Below are 26330 nucleotides of genomic sequence, written 5' to 3'. Positions count from 1 at the left end.
AAGGAAAGCTTGATCGATACAATTGCCCGACTCTCGTCAGTTAATCGGGGCAGGAATAAAGGTAGAATGGCGTTTGCCAGCATTAAGATGATAATAGCGAGTACCTCAAGCACAGTGAGAGGTATCCATGGCAGTTTCAAGTAGTATCCGTATCGCAATGCCAGAGCATAGAGGTGCTTGTGATACTTCGCATAAATAATCAAGGAAACAGCTACGGATGCGAAGAAGATTGCATATAGGGTATACGAATCCATAATGGCAGTCCCCTTATAATAAAAGAATATAATATTTAATCTCATATCTAATGCAAAGGATAGAAAGGTATATATTAATTACTGAAAGTTTCAACTTCTCGTTTTCTGTTTCTGTATAAGAGAAACAGGGCTGTCGGTAAACCACAGCACTATGCTTATAATCTCTATAAGCCTGGTAAGGCAATGATACTTAGGACTTCCTAGCTCACTTATATCAGCGATTTCAGTCAAGAGGTACAGCACATAACCGACCTGGTTTTATATTTAACATGGAGAATATCTCAAGACCCACTCTTCCACAGGTACTTAAAGAACCCGCATGTCTCATCAACATTGCCTCGTTCCTAGTGCAATACACTGCTGCGCTCACTGGCAATCCCAATAGACACAATGTCACAACAGACGACTCCACGCGACGAGGGTTTCCCCCTTTACACCAACGGTCTTTCTCCCACGGTGCCTTCTTTCGGAGTTCCTCCCTGGCATAGAAACAACACCCTGCCACCGTTCCCTTCCCCTTCTCGTTCAGTCGAAGCTACTCTAGGAGCTGACTCGCAGAAGTATCGTGTGGCAGCCTGTTATTGGTTCCAGATGTACAAGCAGTCACAGGCCCAGCTAGCTGAACTATCAAAGAAGCAGGTAGAGGGCCCCAAAAACACGGCAAGAGGCGTGAAAGTGCGATACCCAAAGGATTCAGCTAATATTACTGTAGGCTACTTATCCACCCAGCCCGAAGACCCCGACATCTATGACCCTCCCCGCAGAGGCATCTAAATAGTCCTGAGACTTAGTCCATTAACCTTATTAGCACAGTTGTATCTACCTCCTGTTTCTCCTGCGTCGTTCATGTGATCGTGAAGTACGTTTTGGGTGCTTCTTCGAACTACTTATGTTAGCAGCAGTCCAATTCCTTTCGTTACTGTTTCTTACACGTAGTTCACCACCATCGCAATGCTCATAAGAATAAGACCAATCTTTAAAGGGCCTTTCATTTTGGATCGTTCTTGTTAGTTGTTTTGGACGTGTCTTGTCCACTGTAGATCTGACCATCTGACCATTTATAACAGATTTGATGTGATGTTTCGCGATCTAGCTATCAGCCGCTCGATTTCCCGTTTCCGGATTCCGAATTGTTCCGTAAGAGCAGCTCTGATAAGTAGCCCTTGTCGAGGTACGGATAGAGGCGTGTTACCCATGCAAAGATGGACGAGTTTCTGATAGGCATAGGCCAAATCCAGGTCGTAAATCTCTCGGTCGATCTATGCCGTGATAAGGACGAAAATGCGATTAAAAAATTACAGTCGATTTTCCAACGCCACTGTGAACCAGAGATAGATATCAATCATATTGAGGTCAAGCTATGGCCGAGTGAACTGGATGAAGTCCTGGCTTCCTCTGCTATCTCGTTCGAAGACCTAGCACGGACTCGCCCGCCTTTCCGACAAATCCGATCTTCTCGGAAGATCGATTGCATTCATGGGAGGCAACGTCTCGAGGCGGCTATGAGAACGTCTGGGCCAGAGACTTGGTGGACGGCAAAGTTATACTGTATTCCCGAGGGCACCGATCCCCTTCTCCTTCTCCAACCGCACGCTGAACGGTACCACTACGAGACGCGTCGCCCAGACGGATATATTTACTGGAAGGTACGGCAATACCAGGAACAAGGTGATTCGGAATCGGAGAACGAGTGGATGGGCAGGCTGTCGCTACACAAGCAGAAGGCTCTGAAACGCCTGCTGGACCTCCCGGAGATTGTCGTACAACTAGATCGTTTGACCAAGCGCTTCCCCGGCCTCAGAAGTGGACTGGAACTCGGAAACGTGGAGAAGCATTTAGCCTCGCGCGGCAGGGAGGCGATGGAACGGTGCCTAGAACACACCTTCGAGGTTTGGGACAAGATATCGCTGCAAGAAGAAGACATCGGGTTGGCCACCGACACACAGACAGTCGAGAACATCCAACGGCTCGCGCCTTCTGCAAGTCGAAAAGACCGGATATTAATCCAGCAATTGATGTGTTCGCGCGTTCTCTACCCTCTGGTTAACAACATGGACCGTCGCAAGAGGATCGAATCTGCTATTCTTGGCCTAGGCGTGATGATTCCTAGCATCAAAACATTCCACGAAAACATGAAATACTTCAGCATTGGCGCAGACATACTTAAGTCGAAGATATTAACAAGGCTTAAAAAGGATCAGTCGCTCTACGAGGCGATGCGCCAGATCTGGCGACGTCCCAGCAGGTGCCAGATCGAATATAGGGAGGAAGATTTTCGCGAGGTTCCGTTGAACCCAGACTTTAACTGGTCTTATCTAGAGGTCTTTATCTCCGCAATGCGGTACTTCCCCTGGATTTCTGACCATTCGCCCCGCTGGGAGAAAGGAAACACTACGAATCTCCCAGGGTCGAAAAACCATTATCTACTGAAACTGCTACGAAGAGCTCGTATGCAGGGATTCGCTTCGGAAAAGATTGATACAGAGATCCGCAGACTCGCCTCTTCGCAGGGCGAGCCAGAAGAGCAAAGGATCGAGAGTTCGGGTCAGAATGAGGAACAGCTGGGCAGGCGCTGTGGCCGCCCCTTCATGGAATCTTGGAAACATATGACTAATCACTTATTCATTCCGCAGCTCCTCCTAGAGCCCACCAATGCGGACCATCCCACTACGCTTTTCGTACAGCAAGACATCCTACGCGCGTTCTTTGGCGAATTTCCAAACTGCAACACTTTGGCTCGGTCACCCACGATCACGGACCAGATAGCCAGGGGACCGATAGCAAACGCTGGTCAGAACCACCAAGCTAGTAACGGCGGCGGCCGCAGTTCGGGGCAACCGGTAGAGTCCGTTAATTCTGCAAGAAGCAATAGGTCGCAAGATTCCGAGGTTGAGGATGGTGTACGTTCATACCTCAGCCCGCAGCCGGGGGGAGGGCCAAGCGTACGAACGAGAAGCACTGGCCGTCCCGGTAGTAGGCCGCAAGTCTCGGAGATCGGGGACGATGCACGTTCATACTTCAGTCCTCAGCTGAGGGAAGGGCCAAGTGTGCGAACGAGCAGCGCCAGGTCCTACTTGGGCCCGCTTCTCCAGACGTGGCCTCTGAGCGGTGAGGCGAGGTCCCACTCGCAGGTGAACATTGAGGGAAATCCGCTGGTCATGGCTGCTGCGATGTCTGCACGGCAAAATCGTCATCAAGGCTCGTCGATCAGCGACGTACCCACAAGCCAGGCCTCGAGGACTAGTTTCAACACCTCCGTGTCCTCTGCAGCGTTCTCTACAGTGACGTCGCCGTCGAGGCCTTCGCTGACTTACTCGGATCACTTGCCCGACTATACGGCAGGATCGGTTTCTCCGCTGAGCAGAGAAACACGGAGCACTCACAGGACGTTCATTACACCAACGTATAACCGTTAGGGGGTGGATTAGACTATCCAATAATACAGAATAGTGTACATCTGGTAGCTCAAAGTAACTCTTCCTTCTCCGCCATCATCTTGATTCTCGGTGACCGCCGTGGCATAGCAGGCCCTCCTGTAGCGGCGGCCTTAGGTTGGCGCTTGGCTCGGCGACGGTCTTGAGCATGGAGGTCCTCGAGCGGGTAGAGGCTGTCGGGCGATGTCTCCTTCTTCCAAGGATCAGAGCCATCCTGTTGCGTAGGTGCCGGTGCCTCCAGTGCATACTCGGCTTGGCGTGGGGAGAGGAGAGCAGTCCATCGGCAAAAGCCCCGGGGGATTCAATGGGCTTCCTCTCCTGGATGACGCCATAACTATCGTCTGAAAGCAGGAGGATAATGCGATAATGCTCTCTGGACGTGACGTAGAATTCCACGGGTATTTCTCGGAATGCAGTCTCGACTCCCATGTATGGGTGTGTGGTGAAGATCATGCGCCATCGTGTATCGTTGATAGTTTCCACGATACCTGTTTGATCTACTGGGGTGTGCCCGGCTGGGTGCCACTGGAATATGTTCCCTCTGGGTCTGTGGATGCCTCGAAAGGACGCAGCGCAGCATCAGCACAATGAAGAACGACAGTCATGCCATGGATGGGTACGTCTTCATCGCGGATAACCTGGCAGCTAATGGACATGGTGACAATCTCAGTGTGGTCTTGACTTGATGAAGGGTGCGTGCGAACTTGTTGATTAATTGATCTTGATCGTGTTGATCGTGCTACTTATAGAGCAAAGAATGAGGGATAAGCGCGCGCTTCCATGGCCACCTTTCACCCCTTACGGACTTCCTATCTATCCAATTCGTTGCTGCCCGTGCTCACAGGGGCGAACCGTGGTCGAAACTGCTTCTGTAATACACACGAATCTGCTCTTCTGGTCTGGCCGAAATGACGTCCTTATACCGTTGAAATTCACGTATGATGGCGTTTGCGATGTCGCCCACCAGTACATCGCGTTTTTCCAGGCCGGCTTTGTACTCCCCAGCCTTCTCGCTGACATCCTTCCTACTCTCTGTTTCATCGGCGAGCCTACCCTGCAGGGATCTCAGCTGACGAACGAGCTCCTGGTTCCGGAGCCGAAGCTGTTCATTTTCCTCTTCTAGTAAATTAATATATGTGTCGGGACTGTACGTTTTGTCCGAGTCCGTCGCATCAGCTGACGGCTCAACTGCAGCCATGCCTGGCGTAGGGGGTAGAGCCTTTTGGTGTCTCAACCCCATGTTGGCAAAATACTCCACCTCTGTGAGCAAAAGCTGCCCGTTTTATGACCGATCCAGAGTGGGTCGCATACCAAGATTCGTACGCGCAGATCTTGTTTTCGGAAATGGAGCAACAGATTCGAGGAACCCCCATCATTAGGCATACACCCCATGACAGGCCCCTGGCCCAAGCGTAGCAAACAATGTCTGCGCACATGATGTAAGAGCGTTACGCCAAGGATCTTGGTTGATCGATTTAGTTGATTGCTATCTTACAGTTACAGCTACGGTGTACTTCTGATTGGGCCAGCCCTGTTAGCGTGCTTGGTGAGCGCCATCTTTCAGCCGCGAATGAACGTCGACGGAAAAGTTCCGAAGATCATTAGCCAGAGCAACTGTAGAGTCACCAACCCTAACCAGATCCCGCTCAATCCGTTCCAGTCTATTGTTCCGAGATAGCTCCTGATCGACACGGTCGAACCGCCGCTCAAGGTTGTTGTTTTTTCCCAACTCGGCCTCTAGATGCTCGAGTTTCTGCATGATGCGTCGGAAGAGGCTAGAGGTGGTAAGTAAGGGGGCATGCTCATTCGACAGTCGACTTACAACTTGCAATTGCTGCACTCGAGAGCCGGGGCCACCAGTTCTGACGAAGCGGGACCCGCAAGCATCTCCTGCGTATTGAGGACGTCTTCTCCAAACGTCATGTTGTACTCTGCGTCCGAAAACATGGTTGTCTCTGCGAGTTCGGGTTCGAGTTCGATCTGGGGCTGCCAAAGTACTCTCGGTGCCTGCTCTTTGCACGCTTCTTATGGCCCTTCGAAGGGGTATTTCCGGGTTCCCGCGAACCGATTGTGTCGTCCAGGAAAGCGTCCGCTCGTTTTCCCAAAATAGATTCTAGGATTTGGGAGCTACTAGATATATACAGCAAGAAACGCTGGTGTCCGACCACTGAGACCTTTCCACAGACACGCGCGCTTAACATCATGAAGTCCTCCTTGCCGCTTTCCGCCATGAGCCTCGCCAACATTGGCACGCCAAGGGCATGTCTGGAACAACCACCTATGCAATTGGTGGCAGGGTCATCGGTGCAAGTCTCGTAAGTCGGACATAGAACGACATGGTCTGGAGCTAACCAGGCCACAGAATCAATAACGGTCTCGGCAAGCCATGTTCGGCTAGCCTCGTCTTTACCGATGACAACTTTCTTCCCGTCGTATTCTCATTCGGTCGGCTTCCCTGCATGGGCACCCAGGTGGCGGCATTCGACATACCTATCCAAGCACCGAATGGGGATGCATACCTGTTCTGGTGACACGCCCAAACCGACGAGATGCGGTAGGGTAGTACTAAACGAGATACAGGAAGTGCGCCGGGCAATCCGCTCCCACCTGCACGAAGGCAGTCATCACCAACGGCGCCAACAACCCTGAGTTGATCGCTTCGGACCAGGAAGGAAAGATGGGCTGCATCCAGGAGGGGTCTTCGCTCCTTACATCGCTATTCACATCCGTCTCGGGATCCAGCACCTTCGTAGAACCCGTAGTCTCAACCCGCCAATCACTGTCTACAACCTTCTTGGACACAAACACCCATTCAACCAGCACCCTAGGCGCCCATCCCACCACTTGGAACCAACCCAGCGCGTCTATGACAACGTTTAGCACCATGACAACCCAATCATCGAGCCAGATGCCACCAGAGACAACAGCCAACTCTCCTCAGGGGCCGAAAGTCACTTCCACAGCATCGGCGCTTCCATCTGCCTCGGCGCTTAGTACTTTGTACGCCACAGTTACTGCAGTGCAGACTGTTACTTCTTTTATCACCCAATCATGTACATCTTCTGCCGCCCCGAAGGCGTAGCCTAGCTACATAGCTTAGATATATAGCTTAATGAGATCCTGTAAACTCTTCTGGCTCTATCTTGACAAGTCCAGACATCATGGAATCGAACAGTGACGCCATCCTTTCAACGATGCTCGGTCATGAGATCGGGTTCCACAACACCACCAAATACCTCCTGAGCCAGTCCGATATCTGCTGCGCGGCATGGAAGATGGCCTATGAGGCTGCCTCGACCGACCTTCTCGACACTCAACTAAAACTGGCAGAGTCTGAGGAAAAGTTGCGAGCGGCGAGCGCTGAGCTCCAACAGCTCAAGACCAAGACCAGCCACGTGGTAAGTTGGACGACGCGACTCTCTAAGAATAAGAACTCACGCTTCAAGCCGACATCGAATCCATTCGCTACAGTTGTCCGCTCGAGCTTAGAGCTACACGGGATGAGAGACGGTCACGGGGAATGCAAGGAAGGAACAGGCATGGCTAGGCCAGAGTAGGGTAGAGAGTATTTAGAACCAGGAACAATATACCGTTTTCTAGCAAGAGGAAGGCTGGATTCCAAGAAACCGCAACCTGGAACCTGATAGAGCAAGGAACTGCATATTTGCAATAACTGTCTGAGCTGCTGCCGCCCCAATGCACATATATAGTTATCCCCAAGGTTTCTGGAGGCAACCCATTAGCACATTCGACCTGCTTACTACAGGGTAGTCAACGTCCAGTTCATAGCAACATGAACCCGAAAACTCAATTATCTAACCGAGCCGCCAAGACGACGATGACGCGCGCGCAAAGAGAACACAAACAGGACATGGCAAGGCTCCGCAGGCGGCGGCTTACGATAATCAGAAAACTGGACGAATTCCATGAACTCTGTGGAGCTGAAATATACATGGCCATGTATATGAACTCCCGGTGGTTCGAGTATTCCTCTTCCGAAAATCCAAGCTGGCCACCGCAGCGCAGTCAGATTGTGGGTTGATAATGCATTTTGGAGATGGCACTAGCTGATTGGGCCGTAGGGCAAGCAATACCCAACCCCACTGATTTACGGGCCACAAAATATGCCGAACAGAAGCGGGCCACAGCCGACCCCAGGGAATTCAGGACGGATAAATCTAGAAGAGGGCGATACCTAGATATGAAGATGTAGCTTAAGCTTGTACTTAGAATATCAAGAAATACAAGTTCATCTCCCTACTTAATCAGCACGAGACCCTTCGTAACAAGTTGGTAGTTACTCAAGTCCTCTAAAGCGCCCATGGCTGTGCCCTTGGCCCTACCATCTAGACTGGCCGAGCTTTTCGACGTCTTGCTCATATACAAAGCAGGAAAAAGACACAACTGAACCGTGGGAGCTTGACCTGTCCGATTCCCTCCCGAGTAGGTTCTGACATCAGTTGAGGTCATCGTACACGGGTCAAATTGGCTTCCATGTTGAGGAAACACCCAAAAGCAGGACTTATCGGTAAGGTGTAGCTTCGCCGCCAGTTCGATCGTGCAATACACGGCATCTTCGAAAAGAGCTGCTGGTGTCCAATCAGACAGTACCTCTTCACTGACATCGGACTGCTTCAACTCGGAGTCCAGGAGTGGGGCCAGTGCGTGGCACATGTGAACCGATAACGTCTTGGATAGGCTGGCGACGAAATCGGTGAAGGAGGGCTCCGATACCCAGGTCTGGTAAGCAAGGAGATCAAGCTGACGAGCATCAGGTCCATCTGCGTTGGCCAATCAGTATTAGCAACTCATCAGAATGGGTGGCATAACTTACATCTTGCCAGCAACTGCTTCCTGTAGTAGTCGGAAATCGGCGACTCTGCGGTTGCTATCTCTTCGAAGGGATGCTGTCACACAAGAGCCCAAAGCGATGTGGCCACAAGGGACCTGAGGACGTCAACCATCTCCATGCCGGACTTCTTACAAGATGTGATGAAGGGTTTGAGACCCAAATCCAGCCCGAAGAGCTTGCTGGCCCACTGTGAAAGCACCAAACTCGCACTTTGATCTTTTGGCGGATCCAGTACGCGTTTGTTCCAGTCAAGCGACGCGCAAGCGTCAGCAACAGAATCCTTGATCAGTTCGAGCTCAGCGCTAGGGTCGACGTCAATGGGAACAAGACGACCGACTTCCATGAAACCAGCATGCTCTCTAGCTGGCTGGGAAGCGAGTAGTTGCTTCAGTACGAGATTCTCACGCTGAAGGCTAAGCAGCAAAGCCGGTTTGTCTGGAAAGCCTTCTACTGCTCTAGCGCAATGAAGAAGCTCATCCCTCTCTTGGCACGCTTCATTCAGGTGGCCGACCAGCGTGGCGACCTCGTTCTGCATCAGCTTGACCTGGCGCCTTCCAGCAGGAGAATCTTCTTTCATCACATCGTGACGTACGGAAATCGCCTTCGAGCCTTGAGACATGAATGCTCCTTTGTTCGTCGCAGGCAGCGGATCGAATTGGTAAGGATGTGGAATCTCTTCAAATGAATATGTGCTACTGAACTCAAGATGATTGATTAGGATGATTGATGGATGAGAAGGATGAACTGTTGGTCGAAGTAAGGCCCTGTTCCGAGGGTGGCGGTCAGGGTTTTATTGTTCTTTCTGATTCGTACTCGCCTGAAAAGCAAGGCCTCCAAAGTTGGCTGAGGCGACTAGGCCCATTCATTCATCTTCTCGTCGTCGGCCGATTTTGTATAAGAACCTCGAACTACGAGGCTAGGTCGAGCCCGCACGTCGCCGACGTCGACGATGAGGAATCTTATCCCCAGAAGAAGAGGTCCGAAGTGATTTTCAAATAGAAGAGCATGTACAGTGCGAAGCTGTCTCCCCCCCGTGCTGTTTGGGGACCCAGTTCAAACCGCTTCACTCGTTCCATGAAGGAAGTTCGCAACAGCCCGATCCGATGCATCACTGTTTTGGAAGTGATACCCTTGCATATGCCGGATCTGCTACAGCGGCTAGTTCTCCCGTATACGGGTTTTGCTCCTCTCTCATGCCGAGAGTAACAGCACGGGTCTTGAGCATCGGGCTCGCTCTCGTAGTCGTCCTTATTTCGACGGCTCCTCCGTATCCTACTAAACCGTTCCTTGCCGAGCTGCTCACGGCGATGCGTACCGTCCAGTCAGTGGCTTCAGTGCTAGGCCTCCCCTCTGGCTCGTCCGTCACCGTCAGTACCCGGCTCTCCTATGGTGCCAGCGCGTATGGTTGAATGGTTTCGAGTTTCTCCATGGGTATGTCCTTTAACAGGTCTGCCACTTGGTAGAATGGCGATCGGTGGTACCTCCTGAACTTCCGAATCCGTGCTGTGCTACTGCGAAGGGGGTTTGTTACAGGGAGGGTATGGATGTCCGTCCACATCTTGATCGCCATTCTCCAGAACCGATCCTGCGTCGTGGCTAGGTGGGCCTCTGCCTCGGCTACGCTCGTTGCCACCGTCATGAACGTGCCTACGATCGCCTGCGCTCCTATCTTTTGGACTCTGTTGATGGGCGCTGCTGCCTTGTATCTGTACTCGTGCATCCAGACGTTGGAAGCGTAGTCTAACACCGGTGCCACCGTAGCCGTGAAAAGCTGCCGAGCCGTGGCAGGGGAGAGCCCCTTGAGTCGTCTCAACTCCATGACCGCCTCTAGTCCCTTGGTTGCCGCCCGGGCGATGTGTTCTTTATACTTGAGCTTGGTACCCATGATGACACCGAGGATCTTAACGTGGTCTTTAGGCTGTACTGTTCGTCCCTTAATCACGAAGGGTTCCGAGTCGTCCTTATATGGCTTGCGAGCGAAGTGGATAATTGCTGTCTTATCCGCCTCGAATGTCGCGCCGCTTCTTCCCTCCCAGTCTTGGGCGTCCCTAATAATAGCTTCTATGCCCTCGCGATTGCTCTGTGCAGTCGGGCCCGTGACCCAGGCTGTGAAATCATCTACTAAGGCGACGGCGCCCCCGTAGCAATCGATCCGCCGTTGTACTAGATCTGCGTTGAAGAATAGGAACAAGATCGGAGACAGGGGAGAGCCTTGGGGCAAGCCCGCTTGTGGTAGGCTGCGACTCTCTGACGTGTGCCCATTCACTAGAATCGTTACCGTACAGCCTGAGCAGAAGGCATTAATCCAACGCAGGAACTGTTCTGGTATTCCTCGAGCTTTCATCCTTTAGAGAAGCCTAACGTCGAATACTCCGTTATACGCCCCTTTAACGTCGAAGCTCACGAGGCTAAGGACCTTGCGGCCTCGCCAGGCGGCGTAAATCTGCTCTTATAGAAGCATGAGTGCTTATTCTATTAAACGTCGCTTCCGCGCCCCGAAGTGGTTAGTAGGGAGAAGCCCGAACGTCTCGACTAGATAGGAAATCCTTTCCGTAACGACAGATTCCAGCACCTTGCCGAGTATTAATAATAACGAAATCGGCCTCCAGGCTTTCGCCACGGTGTAGTCTTCTTTACCCGGTTTTTTAAGGGGTATGATCTTCGCGTAGCGCCACTAAGTTAGTAGCTCTCCTTTTTCTAGCGACATACGAAACAGCGTTAAGACCCGTTCCTTAATTACAGGCCATATTTCTTTATAAACAGCCACAAGTAGGCCGTCCTCCCCGGGTGCTTTCCACGACTTAGCTGCGAACAGTTGCCGCTCTACCTCCTCCATCGTGATAGCACGCATCTCGATAGGTGTCCTCTGCGGGCGGTCCCCTTCGTCGGCAATCTCGTCCGGGAGTGGAGGGAAAAACTTGGTAAGTAGCTCTTCCGCCTGTTTCGTATGGTTGGAAGTGGTCGTCCCGTCGGCTCGAACGAGCTGAGGAACCTTCCCAAATGCGGTGCCGTCGCCCGCTTTCAGGTACGTGGCTGCCTTCCAGATATTATCGTTATCTGCGAGGAACTCGTTCTAATGCTTCTTCTTTTGCTGTCGGATAGCATCGTAATATTGCTTTGCAGCGGCCTTCGCGGTGGCTTCTAAGTTATTCCTAGTACAGCCTGCTCTCCTCTTGGTCCGGGCTCGGTTTCTCTAATATGTATAGATGCGCCGAAGCTATGTGAGGTCAGTGTGCTTGCAGCTACGTACCGACACGGCCACTTATGCAACTCCGGAGAAGTTCAGTACGAACTCACATAGACGACGAAACTTCGAAATGATGGTACATAAGCTGTTCTTTGGAGAGGAATGGGAAGCCGCTATTCTCAATGGTATAAGATTTGATCTTAGGTTATTGTGCTGTGTCTCATTTGTACCGGCACAGCTGAAGCAACTTAATAGCCACGGCTTATCTGGGCATTTCGGGGCACTCTTGGAGCGGCTTCTTATCGGATGGGAAGTCCCACAGTGGCTTCTGGAGAGATTCGAGTTAATAGTATGAAAGTATAAGGGCCCTACAGCGGAGGAGCTCTTGAAAGGTACGAGATCAGCACAGCGCGAAGGCGATCCCGGCTTACGCAGATCTTAGAATTCGGCGAGTACATGATCTCAAGGCAGAAGACCTCAAAGGACGCCCAGAACGGTAATCCTTGCCTCATTTCCCTGCATCATCCAAGACCCCATGTTAACTGTTTTCCTCCCAGCAATGTCGATCTCCGGCCTCATTAATAGTTAGAGAAAGTCGCAAGCGTTGCTAGTTTAGAGCAGGGATCGTACATAAACCACCAAGAGCGCCATGCAATACCGACCTAGTCAGAATGTCACCATCTAATGAAGGGTAGCTGTTGGTAGTCGAGAAAGGCACCTCGTATTCACTCATGGCATCCGTTCTCGTACCTCGTACAACCCGTGTGACCCCCGCAACAAATGAGAAGTAGCGGCGCTTTAATATATTGCCATCGTTTTCTTGATTTCCTTTTCATGTAGAGTACCAGTCATAAATATCATTATTAAGCTTCCTTCCTGCAGCTGTCCTATAGAAGAACACCAATACCTTTGAATACAGCAGGGTTCATGGACCGGTGAAGCTGTATCTATGCAGGACGTAATTGATGTGGCTTCTTTGATTCATGAGCTTTCACCGAGATAAGCCCAGACCACAGTGGTTGTTTGGTTTCTCGTAGCCCACCAGTTGCATATTTTTCTTTTGACGCCTGCTTTGTACGCCGTGACGCCAAAACGTAGTGGAGGGTCGACTTGATGCAATCAACAATAGACAGCAATCTTCAGCCAACACATGGGATGTGAAGTAGTATTGGCGACCGGTTGCAGCAAACAAGTGTTTGGCCTTGGCCTCCAACAAGGATGCTTCTGCAAGATCTCCCCGGCGGGTCTCCCATTCGTACGCAGAGTATACAATAGCCATGTCGGTGTAGCCTGGCGATGCATGATGGCGCTTGGAGACCACAAGGGCGTGTTGCCAGGCAGCGGATGCCTCGTCTAGATTGCCGGCTACGTGTTCCAAGATGGCAATGGCGATCGCAATGTTTACCCAATCGAGCTTAAGTGTTGTGCTTTCCGCCTGGCCATCTCCTGACTCTGCCAAGACCGTGAAGAAGCTTTTCGTGGCCGGGATTATATGCATGCACGGCTTCTTGTCACGTAGCATAGTCAGGAGACGGGCGAAATAAGCGTTGGCGAGGGCCAGTTGAAGGCACCGACTCGAAACAGCGGTAGTAATAGCAGTATCTAACCTGTCGATTGCACTGGAACTCTGGCTAAGCTCACACTCCGCTACAGCTAGATGGACAACACACCTGGTTTTCAGCTAATAATGGCGCATGCAGCTGGTTAAAGGCGGTAAAGCAGCAGCGAATTGGCCTGCTAAACGGCAAAGTTACCTTACAGCAGCAAGAATTCTTACTTCTGCGTCTCGAATGCCGAGAGCCTGCTAAACTAACCAGGATAGTACCTTAATAACATGTTACGCGCAGAAGCTAGGAGCCCGGACTCGAGATATAGTTGTACCTTCAGTGTCACTTCGTTAGCGAAGTACCTATTAGTTCGTTCGTCGGTGGCTGTAATAGTAGAGGCAGGTTCGCCTGCACCCCTGTACAAGCGATCCAAATCCTACAGTATAGTGCATTGGTCAATCTAGATGAATGAAAGATCGTTGTAGTTGTTATCCTGTATATAATTTATATTTGAGGAAAAGCGCCGGCATCACGCAGGATAGAAGAACATGCATAATTAACCTCTATATTAGGATTCGCAGGACCTGTGTATTACTATAGCTTATAAAATGCGTCATTACGCACTCTTTACTTTCACTGATAATCTATAACCATTATATAACTTTAACTCTTATTTACTGTCTCGTCCCTTATTATTTCGAGATAACCCTCTCGCACCCCAAGTAAGAAAAAGATATACAAGCAGCCTTTAAACGAAGTACTCGGGTAAGTGACCTTGGGCTTATAAGAATTGATAAAATACGGGCTGACCATAATCAGAATGACACAAGAAACTGTGCCAAAGCAAGAAGCCCCAGTGGCAGAGCAGCAAAGTAGAGCACCACAAAATCAGCAACCCACGCATCACACGTCCATTTGGCAGTCCGACAAGGAAATGCGACAACTTGAAGATATGGGCTTCAAAATATATCGCATGTGGGAGTATAAGTACACATCTAATTGGCCGAAGGATGGTAGAAAAAATGGTATCTAACAGTCACACGGGGGTATATGCGGATGTACTTGACTATACTACCTATTCAGCAAATACCGGCGAGGGGGACCTAGAGGCCTATGTTTAAACTTGTATCTAAAGGCCCTGGGCCGAGAAGAAGATCACGCAAATTGAATTTCTATATGCATCAGTTACCATTACGTTTTAGGGGGAATCTCCACTGCGGCGCTCGCGGCACACATCCGGCGGCTTTTGTCCATATCTCATTATGAATAAGTGAGAATGTTGTCTAGCCAGCTATGCAAAATGTTTTCCGGTTAAGGCACTTGCCAACATCACACTCTTTTAGGATTGACAGTTCAGGGTAGATATCTTAGTCAAGCGAACTAACCACGACGTCGCTCAGACGGATGTCCTGTCTTGTCAGAACCCTACCGCCGATGCCTACCATCAGTCCAAACCTCACATTTGTAAAGGTCCGTAACATGTCTCTCGCGACATTTGCTACGCTGACGAGGCCATAGTTCCAATGGGGCAAGCAGGCGACGACGATGAGATGCTGGCCAATTCGACCGAGCGCGCAGATGTTGTTGTCATTTGGGTCTTGCGAAACCAATCCAGGGTGTTCCTCGTCGAGTAACGCCTGCGCGGCGACAAATTCAGTCTCGACTGCACATATCCACCCCACTGTATAGTCATTTGGATCCGACATGGTCTTGCGATACGGGCAAGATATTAGGGCAGAGGACAAGGTTGTTTCAACCGATGCGTTTCAAGTAGGGAGAATGGGACAGTTGCCCAAGCGTCGTAGGCTGGATGAGCTGAGTCCGATCGTATTAATAATGCCACACCAGTCGGACAGGCGATCGACGAACCCCTAGCACACCCCTTTACGCTTCGCTATCAAGTTTTCGCTTCTTGTCCGGGCGGCTTATGCAAAATTCTTTCATATGTCTGCTCATATTTGATGACGACTTGAGTTCATTACACTGGGTACATCTGGATTTTTGACCGGCTCTGGCTGGTTCTTCAAGCGGCAACCTCGCTGATTGGGTTGGTTCTCCTTGAAACTTGTTTATCACTGACGAAAGTCGAAGCTGATCTAGTTAGTGCTTTACCATCGTTAAGCCAGTAGAAGCTACTAACCTTAATCTCTATCAGTTCATCCAAGTGTCCTTGAGGCCCAGACTGGCCGTAATGAGAAAAGAAATGCGCCACGGAGTCCCCTTCATTGAATTCCTTCCCACACGTGGGACATGGGTTTCTAGAGTGAACGCTCCTAAAATGCGTGACCCATTCAACCAGAGGGAATTTCGTGTTGCAACTCGGATATGGACAATTGATCGGTCGGTGATCTGACCGATGCAATGCAATACTGCTGGGGGGCCATTGGGTTCCGCAGTGGTCGCAATCATCCCATCCATGGGCTGCGGATCGATGCGTATTAATAGCGAAGGCGTCGTATGGCTTACCGCACCCTTCGCATTCGGGATGGGCGGTAGCTAGGTGGTATTGGAGCTGATCGTCCGGCATGGTGTGATAGCACGATGGACATGTCGGCCAGGAATGTTCAACGCGGCCATGACGTGGCATTTCGTCTGCCGGAACGAGTTCTGAGCAATCTGGATCTGGGCACGACCTTGGACGGTGAACCTCCATGTGCTTCTCGTGGGACGCTTCGGCATTAAGTCCCTTGCAATAAAGACACCGCACGTGCCCATGGTCATTTATCAAGTGTTCTTCTAACGGCGCCGGATACATTGACTCGGAACACTCCTCGCAGGGTTGCTTTCCATGATAGTTCCTGAAATGATCTTGTGCGTACTGATCAGTTGGGTCCGTGCAGTCGCTGCACTTCTCAAAATAATGAATTGCTCTTAGGTGATCATGTATGGAGGTTGTGTGGATGGTTCTCTCGTCTGGACATACGGGACAAGCAATCGATGGATGATGCTGTTCAGTATGCTCCAGTAGTTCGTTATATGAGCTCGAGCCTCCGAATAGTGGGCAGTCTTTGCATGGTTGGAGGCAATGGTCCAAAATCATATGATTGTATAGATCTCTGAAGATCTGGTTGGTATATTTGCAATACGGGCAATGCGTTCTCATATGACTGCGAAGATTCCTGACATTCGACTCGCACTTTTTGCAGAAATGAGTTTCCTTGTTATGGACGTCAAGTTCGCTTGAGTCAGGGAAATAGTGACTGCAGTGCTTGCAAAAGTGGCACAATTCTTCGTGTTCTTTCAGGCTGGCGTAGTACTTATCGCAAGAAATACATTTATGATGTTGCTTATAGTGGTCGCAAGGAGGCTCTTGGTGCGAACACTGACAGAACCGACAAAAGTGTTGCTTTGCCTTATGAGCCTCCATGTTGGCAACGACCTGGCGACAGGGAATGCATCGGTGTGCTGAGACGAGGTGGTCTGTTTTCTCAGTCTCCCACGAAATCGGGCATCCGCAAGGGTGATTGTCCGTTAGATGACTCGCTAAATCCCGATGAAATATGCCACAGCACATATGGTAGGCCCAAATATGGCCCGGTTCCGCCGCATCTTGACAGTCGCAGGAATGGTGCAAATTAACATGGGCCATTAACGTGTGCGATGCCGGGCAATATTTATAACAATATGGGCAAACGTGATGCAGAGCGATGTGGTCGATTAGATTGCCTCCCTGGAAGCATTTGCAATCGTGATGTCTGCGGCTGTAATGGGACTCTCGCTCATGTAGCGGAATCACAGATTGACAGCAAAGGCACCGGTATAACTCGTGGGAAAGCAAATGATCATTCTCATCATTTATCCGTATAGTCATATAGCACTGGGCACAATCGATAAAGCCAGGCTTGTCGCAGTGGATGTATACTCGGTCAGACCCCAAGTCTTCCTTAGGGTTAAATGTCGTGGGAAATCCCTGGAAGTGGCTGGAAGGGGATGCAAGTGCTTCAATATCTCCCTTTCCCAGGTTGCTAAGATAATTTCTTGCATCGACCAGGTGAGTCATAGTAGGCCATCGATGAGGTGGGACACCAAGATTTTGTCGCCGATCGGTATGGCAATGTAAAGATGCTCTCTTAAAAGCATGCGCGACATTTTTCTCATCAGTGAAATTGCCTTCGACTAAGCCGAGGGCAATATAAGGACTGAAAAGTAATTTAGGCATGTCTTTGAAGAGTGAAGAGTGGAGAGTGAAGAGTGGAGAGTGAAGAGTGGAGAGTGAAGAGTGGAGAGTGGAGGAGGTGGGCACGTGCGCAAACTCCATAATCCTTGACTGATCCTAGCGTTGCAATTGTTCCAGCAGTTCCACATCAGCAGCAGTTATCTGAGATCAATAACATCCCCGCCCCCCAGCTTACACACCTTCCACAACACGCCAGCAACCAGAAGTCTTCTGCTACCGCTCTTTCCACAAGCACCGTCGTCTTCTTCTTCTTCTTCGGCGCGTCGCGTTTTGAGGGACTGGACTGCCCAAATAGCCCGGCACCAATTCTACCAATATAGCACGCGTCAACTAGGCCAATTCATCGTCATTGCGACCTAACCAGTCACTTAATCTGACTGGCCGCATCTCTTCTTTCGAATCTCTCTTGCAACCCCATCGCCCGACTGCCAGGGTTCAGCAGTGTCGCTTGGCCATTGCGTGGATTTTACATTCGGAGCTTCCTCGGATCCTCCCTCCCTGGCCAATGGGGTGAGCAGGGTGAGGCGCGCTGCTTTATGCTCACCCTCTGCGATAAGCAGGGTGACGTGAGGGTGAGGCCAGGGAAGCTCAGGGTGATCGTTACTTGGCACGGAATCCGCGAGATCAAGATGGATAGGACAGAAGGATTCCGCGAGTCGACATACAGTACTTTCCCCACAAGGAGAATAGCAAGTACTCGAATACTACCCAGCGGTCACGGCTTTTCTTCACGAAGCTGGCGTAGTCTATCTCACGTGCTCGTCATTGCTATGCTAGTAAACGCCCGCCAGCTTTGCGACCCCTTTCAGAGGCGGGAGAGGTGAAGCATATTCAGATGGTCCGCAAGAGCTGCCCAGCTGTACGCCCAGCCGGTTCCCTCTCCGTCTCAAGCGTAGCGAGATCGCGGCGACTTCGTATGGCCATGGTGCTAGCTGACCAGATGGCGCCTCCCGTATGTCCTTCTTCGCAGGACTACAAGTTCCATCAATTACCACTATCTGTCGCAGTGAGAAGAGGGGTAGGAGCACCCTAGCAGTGGTATACTGCTTAATAGCAGTCTCTTTTGTCTATATGTAGCACCGTACGGTATTTCTTCTTTGCTGACTTCCTCACCACGAGGATCCTACGAACCGGTGGCCGAGTGAAGCAGGAAGAGTCTGACGTGGAGAAGGGGTTTGCATATACGAGGTGGCGTGCGTCTGATTATGCCTTTGTGCGGCAAGGTTCTGATATGGTGTGACTTGGACTGCTCAAGGGTGGAAACAACCACACCAACGTACACCAAGGGTTCAAGGTGGATTTTGTTGATTCTGACTAGTAAAATTCGAAGCTGGGTGGGTGTACGTGTATTTGGTGTAAATTAGGGGTATACCAGGTGGATTGGGTGTGCGAAAATAAAGCTATTTAGGGGTATCGTTAACTTCTTTATCACCCCTATTACGTGATCCGGGCCGCGGTTCCCCTTCCGTTATTTATTGCGTAACTCGTGCGACTTGGTTACCGTATGCTAGCTGTTTTAAGGTATCCAGTTCTACGCGTTTAGTTACTGAGATAATTATTTAATTAACCTCTTCGTTATATAGGATGCCCGCCCGTAGCTAAGACCGTAATACCATACATATGCTAATAATGACGATATTTAGGCTGTTACGTAACGAATTAAAAGGCTTTCTAGCGGCTGAAAATAAGCGCTCGCACTTAGTAGATATAGTAGGGATAGTAAGTGTATCCAGCGCTATCTGCGAGATTCTGGGATACTTTAATCGTTATATAAACTAGTAAATTTATATTCTATATCTACCCTACTATATAAATGTGGTATCGGACTAATTCATAATAGCCTTAACTCTAACCCACGAAAGGGTTACTCCCTTACCACTATATCAACTGGGCTATAGCAAAATCGGCATGTTCATACCCCGGCTATTTCGGCCGGTAGAACTACTAACGATGCTTACGATACTAGTAACAGCCACAGTGGAGATGACGAGCTTGAAGTGGCGAGCCCTTTTATTCTGGATAAAGACCAATAGGGCAAGCGGCGCCGATAATCAAACTCGTATGCATTGCGGTTCGATGCGTGGATCTAGAAGTGTAAAAGATGGCCTAGTATTATGTTAGGAGATACCTCTCCTCACTTCTCTACAAGTCTACCAGACTCCAGTTGTATCTAGATTCTTCTATAGACACGCTGTCCACTTCTGACTAGGTCTATAAAGACCCAGCCTTTAACCAGGCTTCAGGAGTGGAAGGCCAAGGCATATCAACAATACACTCCTTCACCCCACCCAACATATCACCAAGAAACTATTACAGGGTGAGGCAGCAAAGTCACAGCTTTGGGCAGTCATAATGTAGCCCCAGAAAGTTTAACATATGCTGAGTGGTCTGTATCACCGGACGAAGAAGCCTAGCTCCAAGACGGATTGAGAAATAAATACTATACTTCCCGTTAGAGGATACCGTTTTAAGAAGGAAGTACAGTATTTATGGTTGTCAAATGGGCTAGTGGCAATGGCTGACAACCGTAGAAATCGACTGTATCTGGCAATTACCCGTTCAGGAAATTAGAGCAAATTAAAAGTCTCTAGGTGTTAGTCACTGCGGCCTAAGTCTTTCCTACGGAAGCCTGTCGTTTCTCTACTATGCTTCCTCGCTATCGCTATTCATTATTCTTTCCTATGTGTTAAATTTCTAAAAGATTTAGTATTACTATAAGGCCCTCGAAAATCATAACCTGGTTGTTTATCGGATTTTCAAGATATGTGAAGCTTGGAGGCTATGTTTTAAAGGCTGATTTTGTTTGTGGCGAATAAAAATATTTTAACAGTCGGTAGCTTAGGCAGCTCAGGCAGTTCTATCGCGAGCTCAGGCAGCTCCGTCACGGTTAGGTAGCTCCGTCACGGGCTCAGGTAGTTCCCTCGCAAGCTTAGGCACCTTAGCTATGGGCCTAGCCATCTTATCCGGACACAAAACCCGATCTCGCATTAGCTAATTGTCAAGGATATAGAATATTACCTTGAAAAGCATATCCTCCCCCACGTGCTATTTTGACGCAGCGGTTTGATTCGCCGTGGGTCCAGAATCGTCCAGTAAACTGCTTCTTATATATTTAGGGTCGAAAACAGGCCTCTAGGGCTTTTTCTATTTCTGAGCGACAATAATTGCTCCCGGAGCCGGTTTCGTGGCCTCGCACCATTGCATCTATTGAAGAAAAAGGAGGTGGACGCATGCTGCTGTTACAAACCACTCGAGCTCGTTCGCCTGTGCAGTACTGTATCCGCCTGTATGCATCTCGACGTCGGATGGACTGGTTCTGGTTTTGTAGCTTTAGAGCACATGAATTAGTTACTGCGACAGTAGGGCCAGACGTAGGTCGGTCCATAAGAGCAGATACGTCTCCTGTATAGGTCTGGCTTTACTGCCTCCAAAGTACTGCCTCCAAAGTACGCTAATATACATACTGTAGGAGGTAGCCCAGAGGTTTTAAAGAAGTTACAACTTGTAGTCGGGGCGTCCCACACTCAGTGGACCAAGGATTCATGGCACAGTGCATTCATGTAGTAAGAATATCATCGTGGTTACAGCACGAACCACTTTTCTAGAAGTTTGTCACTGCGGGGATGAACCTACAGTAGGGCCAACAAGTAGGGCCAACAGAACTCAGTACATTCGAGCTACAGTATGTACTGTAATGCAGCAAAAAGAGTAAAGTACAGTATTGGCGGCTGTTCGTGTCCCCGTTCGCCCCAAGTCTGCTGCTGTTCGCTGCTGTAGCTTTCCTCATTTGGAGGGGCCGCGCCATCAGCAGCTCTCTACCCTGAGGTCTGTACCTGCCCTACCGCAGCTTCAACCAATCTACACTCCTGGACGTCAGATAAGGGCACAGACAGTATGGGGCCCGAAACAGCTACGACCACTTGGCGGGCACAGGCCGAACAGTCATTGGATTGGCTCATCGGCTAGGGCTGGGGGACCAGATGACCTCAATTTATGTAACCCCGCGCTCAGCCCACTTTGTTGGACCTTTCCGAATGAAAGCGCGTTCGACGGGTTTGGGTTACCCCTCTTCCTACCCAATTTGGTGTGATTTTCAATGGTGTTCTGGAAGGGCATGGCGCTGTGTAACAGGTGTAGGCCCATTCAATGCTAACCCGGTTTCTTGTACCGCAAGAGGTAGTCGGTGGAAGCGAAGTTGCTCATTTCGCCTTGCGTAGATTTAGATAGACTACTCATGTGGAACTGCACTTGGCGTCGGGTTATAACTCGTTCCTTGGTCCGAATGTTCGGGCCGTCGCCCTCCAACTGGCCGTCAGCAAACAGTCATTATGCAGCACCGCTACTGAAAATCTTGTCGCTGGAATGAGTTCAAGCAGGTTCGGCATCCCGAATCGGTATGGGAAACACGTCTTTAGAGCATGGATTCGCTCGGCTTGGGGAACAGGTGCTCGCAGGAGGATCGAGTAAGGTGCAACGTAAATACTGTGAGCAAGCCAACCCTTCTATATACTTACTATTGCCATACTTATAGGTCCAAAAGCCTAATAGATAGCTAAAGAACCCCTAAGCAATCAATAAAACCTTACACAATCCTAAGAACATCAATTCACCCAGCGATTCCACTCGAGCGAGCGACATGTTTTCCTCTCAGTCGAATCTGCCTAGGCTACAGCCGCTTTGGGGAGCCGCGGCGCATACGACTACGCCGGATCACACCTTCCCTCCAACTCAGCTTCCACCACATGCGGGTTTCCACCCAGACCAAGGCATGCTCGGATCAAGCCCACCGTCGACGTGAGCCCTTTGTGTCCCGGGCTGAGCCGATCAAGTACACTAACGTTAGTCCAGAGCGGCGGGCCAGACTACGGAGCTAGAATACAAACTCGACATGTTGCATCGAAAGTTAAACGAGATTCAATCAGAGCTCAGGAGCTATACTGGAGAGTAAGCGGACTTGGACTCACGGCTACGCAAGAAGCAGCGACTGACATCTACTAGGTTAGAACGCTTGTAAGTTTTCGGGAATCATTGCCAATAGTAGCAAACAGGTCTGACGTTCGTCTTTCTGACAGCAATAAAACATACCAGGAACTGTAAGTTACGACTGCGTAGAGATGCGGAGACGGAAGTCTGACCACATCTAGGTTCCAGCAGCAGACACGTAGGCTTATGGGCTGGCTGTCACAAATGAAGAAGGTGATCCTGGAGGTTGTGGTACCGAGCGATGCACACGACATTGCAGGTAAAGTGTAACAAACTGTGTAAGGTGGCAGTAAGAGATTGATGGGAATTACATAAAGGAGGGAGAAAGAGAGAGGGAACGAGAGAGGGAACGAGAGAGGGAACGAGAGAGGGAACGAGAGAGGGAAGCAAGGGAGAAATTGAAGGGAGGGGAGGGGTGTGAAAGAGGAAAGAGCAAGAGGCGAGGGGGAGGGACAAACATGGCCCAAGAAGCGCGAAAAAGAGACGCAGATGCAGGAATAGATCCTGGACCGGAAGCAGGCGAAAGGGCAGCTTTGGCTAGCCATCCCCAAATGCGATCAAGCAGTGACGGCAAAGAGTCCCAACGGCCGCCCGCACTTGAACAAATTGCTTGTTCCTCCTGGGCGCTGGGCTTCCCTGAACCAACTGACCCCCAACAAGCAGCACCAGAAACGGTCCCAAGCCAGCCAGCCAGCCAGCCAGCCAGCCAGCCCACGGACAGTAGCTCGTGAGGAACATGGCCCTGTTGACCCGTGGGTCTTGGCGGTGCTACGGGTATATAAGGGCGACCTGCCTCCCAGCATTGCAAATGTTTTTCTCTTCCTTCTTCGCGCCTCCGCCCGGAGCACCGACCACCCTTGCAGCTTGAACAGACTCCTGCCGGAGGCCTTGTGGCTTGAACAGACTCCTCTTGGTGCCCTGCGGCTTGAACAGACTCCTGCTTGCGAGATGCTTGCAGCTTGAACTGACTCCCGCTCGTGTTATCCATGAGCTTGAACTGACTCCCACTCGTGTCGACCGGCAGCTTGAACTGACTCCTGCCTCGTGGTCTTTGGGATTTCTTCTTCTTCCCGCTCTAGCAGCTTGACAGACTCCTGCTTGACGATCCTGCGGCTTGAACAGACTCCTCTTGGCGCCCTGCGGCTTGAACAGACTCCCCCTGGAGGCCTTGCGGCTTGAACAGACTCCTCTTGGCGCCTTGCGGCTTGAACAGACTCCTGCTTGCAGCTTGTCTGACTCCCGCCTGTGTTGTCCAAGAGCTTGAACTGACTCCCGCTTGTGTTGTCCAAGAGCTTGAACTGACTCCCGCTTGTGTTGTCCAGAAGCTTGAACTGACTCCTGTCGGGCTGGTTGATGGTCTTTTTGCTCGGTCTCCCTCCTGCGGTCGAGTCATCTCCTGCTGAGGGGTATCGGGCCTGGCTCTGGCGTCCGCAGTTCGAGTCATCTCCTGCCCGCCTTTGCCATCCGGGTTTTCCTCCTACATTCGAGCATCTCGTGTACCGAGGTTTTTCCCTGCATCTGCTAGTGGCAGTGCGGCCAGCGAAGCCGGCCTCTGCGCCTGTACGTGGTGCTGGCTACGAACCTGTTGGCGCGGATCGGGCAGTCCCGACCCCGTGAGCAGAGCCAATGCAGAGACGCGACTAGGATAGATGAATATAATACATTGGCGGATACTTACGTACATACATAGCACTCCGTGCCCTCTCCTTCGTGCTTCTTGAATGGCAGATCGTCGCCGCCGCCCGTAGCTTTGTGGTTTGGCAACACGGGCTCGTCAAGGCGTAATGCGGTGGACCAATGCCGCCGCCGAGACCGCTCGTGCTCATTGGCCAGTGCAATATCTACCGGCGTGCATCTGGGGTCGAAATGACTGCAGTTGGTGTTGAGCAGGCCAAAAAGTCGTATTGGCAACAACAGAATTGGCGACACCAGAATGGACCTACGCCAGAATGGAGTCCGCCAGAATGGAGTTCGCCAGAATGGACGTTCACCTGGACGGAGTTTATCAAACTGGACACACCCCAAAACTAACCCACGAGCATGCGCAACCTTGCTGCTTCGCCCCTCCTTCAAGGTCTTGAACTCTCTCACGCGCTGTTTCCGGCCCTCCGTCACAATGTCGCCCAGTCTGCAGGCACCTAGACAGGCTCAGTCGGAACTATCTAGCGTCTAAATGGGCGGCCCAGAAGCAGCACCGAAAGGGCTGTTCACGCGCAGGGGCGAAAGCGGTGCTGGAGCAGTTCGGGGGCAGTGCTAATCCATAACCGGATCCTAGTCTGGTCAACCTTGTTCTGCTGATCTGGCTCTCGAATAGAGGACGTAGGGCGCAGAATGCCTCTGAGTCAGAATCCACGCCAGAACGCGATGGTATGTACTGTACCTCCCAAACGTAGAAATTCCAGAACTGGCGGCAGCTGTAGACGAGGCGCTTCCTCACGAGAAGCGCCAAAGATCCGAAATGATGTACTGCTGGCCGCCGCATTCGGTGCAGGCTCCCTTCAGCCCTTTCGGCAGAGCAGAAGCCGATCCAGTCAACTATAATGCAACCTCCATTCCCCGGCCCCGTCAAAAATGTGACGGAAGCACGACGACGACAGACCGGATGATGGGCAATCGAGGAGGGGGTAGTTGACGCTCGATGTCGCTTTGTTGGTTTTCTCTTCTTACAGTGCCGTGCCGTACCCAGCAGAAAGTTGATTGCCTGTCGCCGGATGCAGGCATGGCCGTGATGGCCGCTGATTGGGTTCCGACCATCTGGATCGCAATCTCGCGTCCAGCACCTGCATGCCACTATTCGTCCGGCTAGGGTCGGCGTGGCAGCATTCCAGCTCACCTTGGCGCGATGGACACATGGCCGCCTCTGCCGTTGGTTGTTGGCTCGTACGGCCGGAAAGGTTCCCTGCTTAAGGGATATTTGAGTGTAGCGTGCCCTGGCCACGCATGCAAGGCGTAGTCAGCTTCTAAGGTCCCGTGCCTTCCAGATGAGAACTTAGAATATGCAGCCCTGTGTAAAGCCGGCTTGGAATAGGTTTAACAGATACGCCTATCGTAGAAAAAGAATCAATGACGGAAACTGGGAAGGATGCTGGCAATAAGGCTACACTACCTCCCGTGAGCCAACATCTTAAAATAAGTCCTTCTTATCCATTGCCAATCACGACGAGCAAATTAACGCACACTCAAGAGGCATCGCCGCATAATGCACCCCTTACTGCGAATCTAATGCAACCTGACTGCAGGAGGTGCTTAAAAATAACCTCCCCTTCCTGGCCAAAGCCTAAACTAGCCTTTCTATTACGAATATGCTACACTGTTCACGGTAGTTGTTCATAGATGTGACAACCGCAAAGAAATGGTAGAGCAATAGTTACTACCGGCACTGTTCTTGGCTGGGCCTGTTTCTCCGTCTTCTAAATCTCGCCCTTCAGCGGCTGTTGCCTTTTCAATGGTGTTCTCCGGGGCTTTATGGCGTTCCTCTCTTTCTTGTAACTCGAGACTGCCTCGGCGTAGAACTTCGTCCGCTTCCTATTCGACTCCGTGTGGAGTCTCAGGTGCTGCCTCCAGTTATCCCTGCGGTTAAATTTCTTATCACAGAAGTCACACTTTATGTTTCCCCCCCGGCTGTGCTTCCTATAGTAGGCTGTTAGTGATAGGGAAATAGTGATGGATTAGAAGGGAACTAGCAAATACATACGACCTCTGGTGCCGCTGGAGGTGCTCGCGTCTTTTGAAAGCCGTCTGCTTCTCGCAGCCAGGAAAATCGCATGCATGAACTGCTTTCGGGACCTTGGTCACCGGGGAGTGGTTTTCTGCCATTTCTGGACACGGGGTAATTTGCTCATAGTCCTGGCGCACTAGTGTGTGTGACTGTGTTGGCACAGGAGGTGACTGTGCTG

At 50.8% G+C, this 26330-nt stretch overlaps 11 protein-coding genes across 11 annotated transcripts; 4 read left to right on the top strand and 7 right to left on the bottom strand.

The window, feature by feature from the left end:
• Positions 1-644: 644 nt before the first annotated feature.
• Positions 645-1028, top strand: PG994_006966 (uncharacterized protein; the record flags this gene model as incomplete). Its single annotated transcript, XM_066858375.1, has 1 exon — positions 645-1028. The coding sequence occupies one exon, from the start codon at positions 645-647 to the stop codon at positions 1026-1028; it is 384 nt and encodes a 127-aa protein (XP_066717644.1).
• Positions 1029-1456: 428 nt separating this feature from the next.
• On the top strand, positions 1457-3670 carry PG994_006965 (uncharacterized protein; the record flags this gene model as incomplete). The annotated part of the gene is made up of 1 exon (XM_066858374.1): positions 1457-3670. One exon carries the CDS (start codon positions 1457-1459, stop codon positions 3668-3670), a length of 2214 nt encoding a protein of 737 aa, XP_066717643.1.
• Positions 3671-3745: 75 nt separating this feature from the next.
• Positions 3746-4117, bottom strand: PG994_006964 (uncharacterized protein; the record flags this gene model as incomplete). The annotated part of the gene is made up of 1 exon (XM_066858373.1): positions 3746-4117. The coding sequence occupies one exon, from the start codon at positions 4115-4117 to the stop codon at positions 3746-3748; it is 372 nt and encodes a 123-aa protein (XP_066717642.1).
• Positions 4118-4526: 409 nt separating this feature from the next.
• PG994_006963 (uncharacterized protein) lies at positions 4527-4928 on the bottom strand (the record flags this gene model as incomplete). The annotated part of the gene is made up of 1 exon (XM_066858372.1): positions 4527-4928. One exon carries the CDS (start codon positions 4926-4928, stop codon positions 4527-4529), a length of 402 nt encoding a protein of 133 aa, XP_066717641.1.
• A 294-nt stretch (positions 4929-5222) lies between these two features.
• PG994_006962 (uncharacterized protein) lies at positions 5223-5635 on the bottom strand (the record flags this gene model as incomplete). Its single annotated transcript, XM_066858371.1, has 2 exons — positions 5223-5463; positions 5511-5635. 2 exons carry the CDS (start codon positions 5633-5635, stop codon positions 5223-5225), a joined length of 366 nt encoding a protein of 121 aa, XP_066717640.1.
• Positions 5636-5890: 255 nt separating this feature from the next.
• PG994_006961 (uncharacterized protein) lies at positions 5891-7177 on the top strand (the record flags this gene model as incomplete). Its single annotated transcript, XM_066858370.1, has 5 exons — positions 5891-6003; positions 6051-6215; positions 6269-6688; positions 6840-7086; positions 7160-7177. 5 exons carry the CDS (start codon positions 5891-5893, stop codon positions 7175-7177), a joined length of 963 nt encoding a protein of 320 aa, XP_066717639.1.
• Positions 7178-7945: 768 nt separating this feature from the next.
• Positions 7946-9117, bottom strand: PG994_006960 (uncharacterized protein; the record flags this gene model as incomplete). Its single annotated transcript, XM_066858369.1, has 3 exons — positions 7946-8469; positions 8523-8535; positions 8605-9117. The coding sequence occupies 3 exons, from the start codon at positions 9115-9117 to the stop codon at positions 7946-7948; spliced, it is 1050 nt and encodes a 349-aa protein (XP_066717638.1).
• An 807-nt stretch (positions 9118-9924) lies between these two features.
• PG994_006959 (uncharacterized protein) lies at positions 9925-10884 on the bottom strand (the record flags this gene model as incomplete). The annotated part of the gene is made up of 1 exon (XM_066858368.1): positions 9925-10884. One exon carries the CDS (start codon positions 10882-10884, stop codon positions 9925-9927), a length of 960 nt encoding a protein of 319 aa, XP_066717637.1.
• Positions 10885-12718: 1834 nt separating this feature from the next.
• On the bottom strand, positions 12719-13249 carry PG994_006958 (uncharacterized protein; the record flags this gene model as incomplete). The annotated part of the gene is made up of 1 exon (XM_066858367.1): positions 12719-13249. One exon carries the CDS (start codon positions 13247-13249, stop codon positions 12719-12721), a length of 531 nt encoding a protein of 176 aa, XP_066717636.1.
• A 1392-nt stretch (positions 13250-14641) lies between these two features.
• PG994_006957 (uncharacterized protein) lies at positions 14642-14980 on the bottom strand (the record flags this gene model as incomplete). The annotated part of the gene is made up of 1 exon (XM_066858366.1): positions 14642-14980. One exon carries the CDS (start codon positions 14978-14980, stop codon positions 14642-14644), a length of 339 nt encoding a protein of 112 aa, XP_066717635.1.
• A 7107-nt stretch (positions 14981-22087) lies between these two features.
• Positions 22088-22465, top strand: PG994_006956 (uncharacterized protein; the record flags this gene model as incomplete). The annotated part of the gene is made up of 3 exons (XM_066858365.1): positions 22088-22245; positions 22300-22395; positions 22450-22465. The coding sequence occupies 3 exons, from the start codon at positions 22088-22090 to the stop codon at positions 22463-22465; spliced, it is 270 nt and encodes an 89-aa protein (XP_066717634.1).
• Positions 22466-26330: the final 3865 nt, after the last annotated feature.

This window comes from Apiospora phragmitis, assembly GCF_038363925.1.
Source record: "Apiospora phragmitis strain CBS 135458 chromosome Unknown utg000006l:1.0-5683423.0:1.0-5690449.0, whole genome shotgun sequence".
Lineage (NCBI taxonomy): Eukaryota > Fungi > Ascomycota > Sordariomycetes > Amphisphaeriales > Apiosporaceae > Apiospora > Apiospora phragmitis.
The sequence above is the reverse complement of the archived record's forward strand: the minus strand, read 5'-3'. Positions and strand labels throughout refer to the sequence as shown.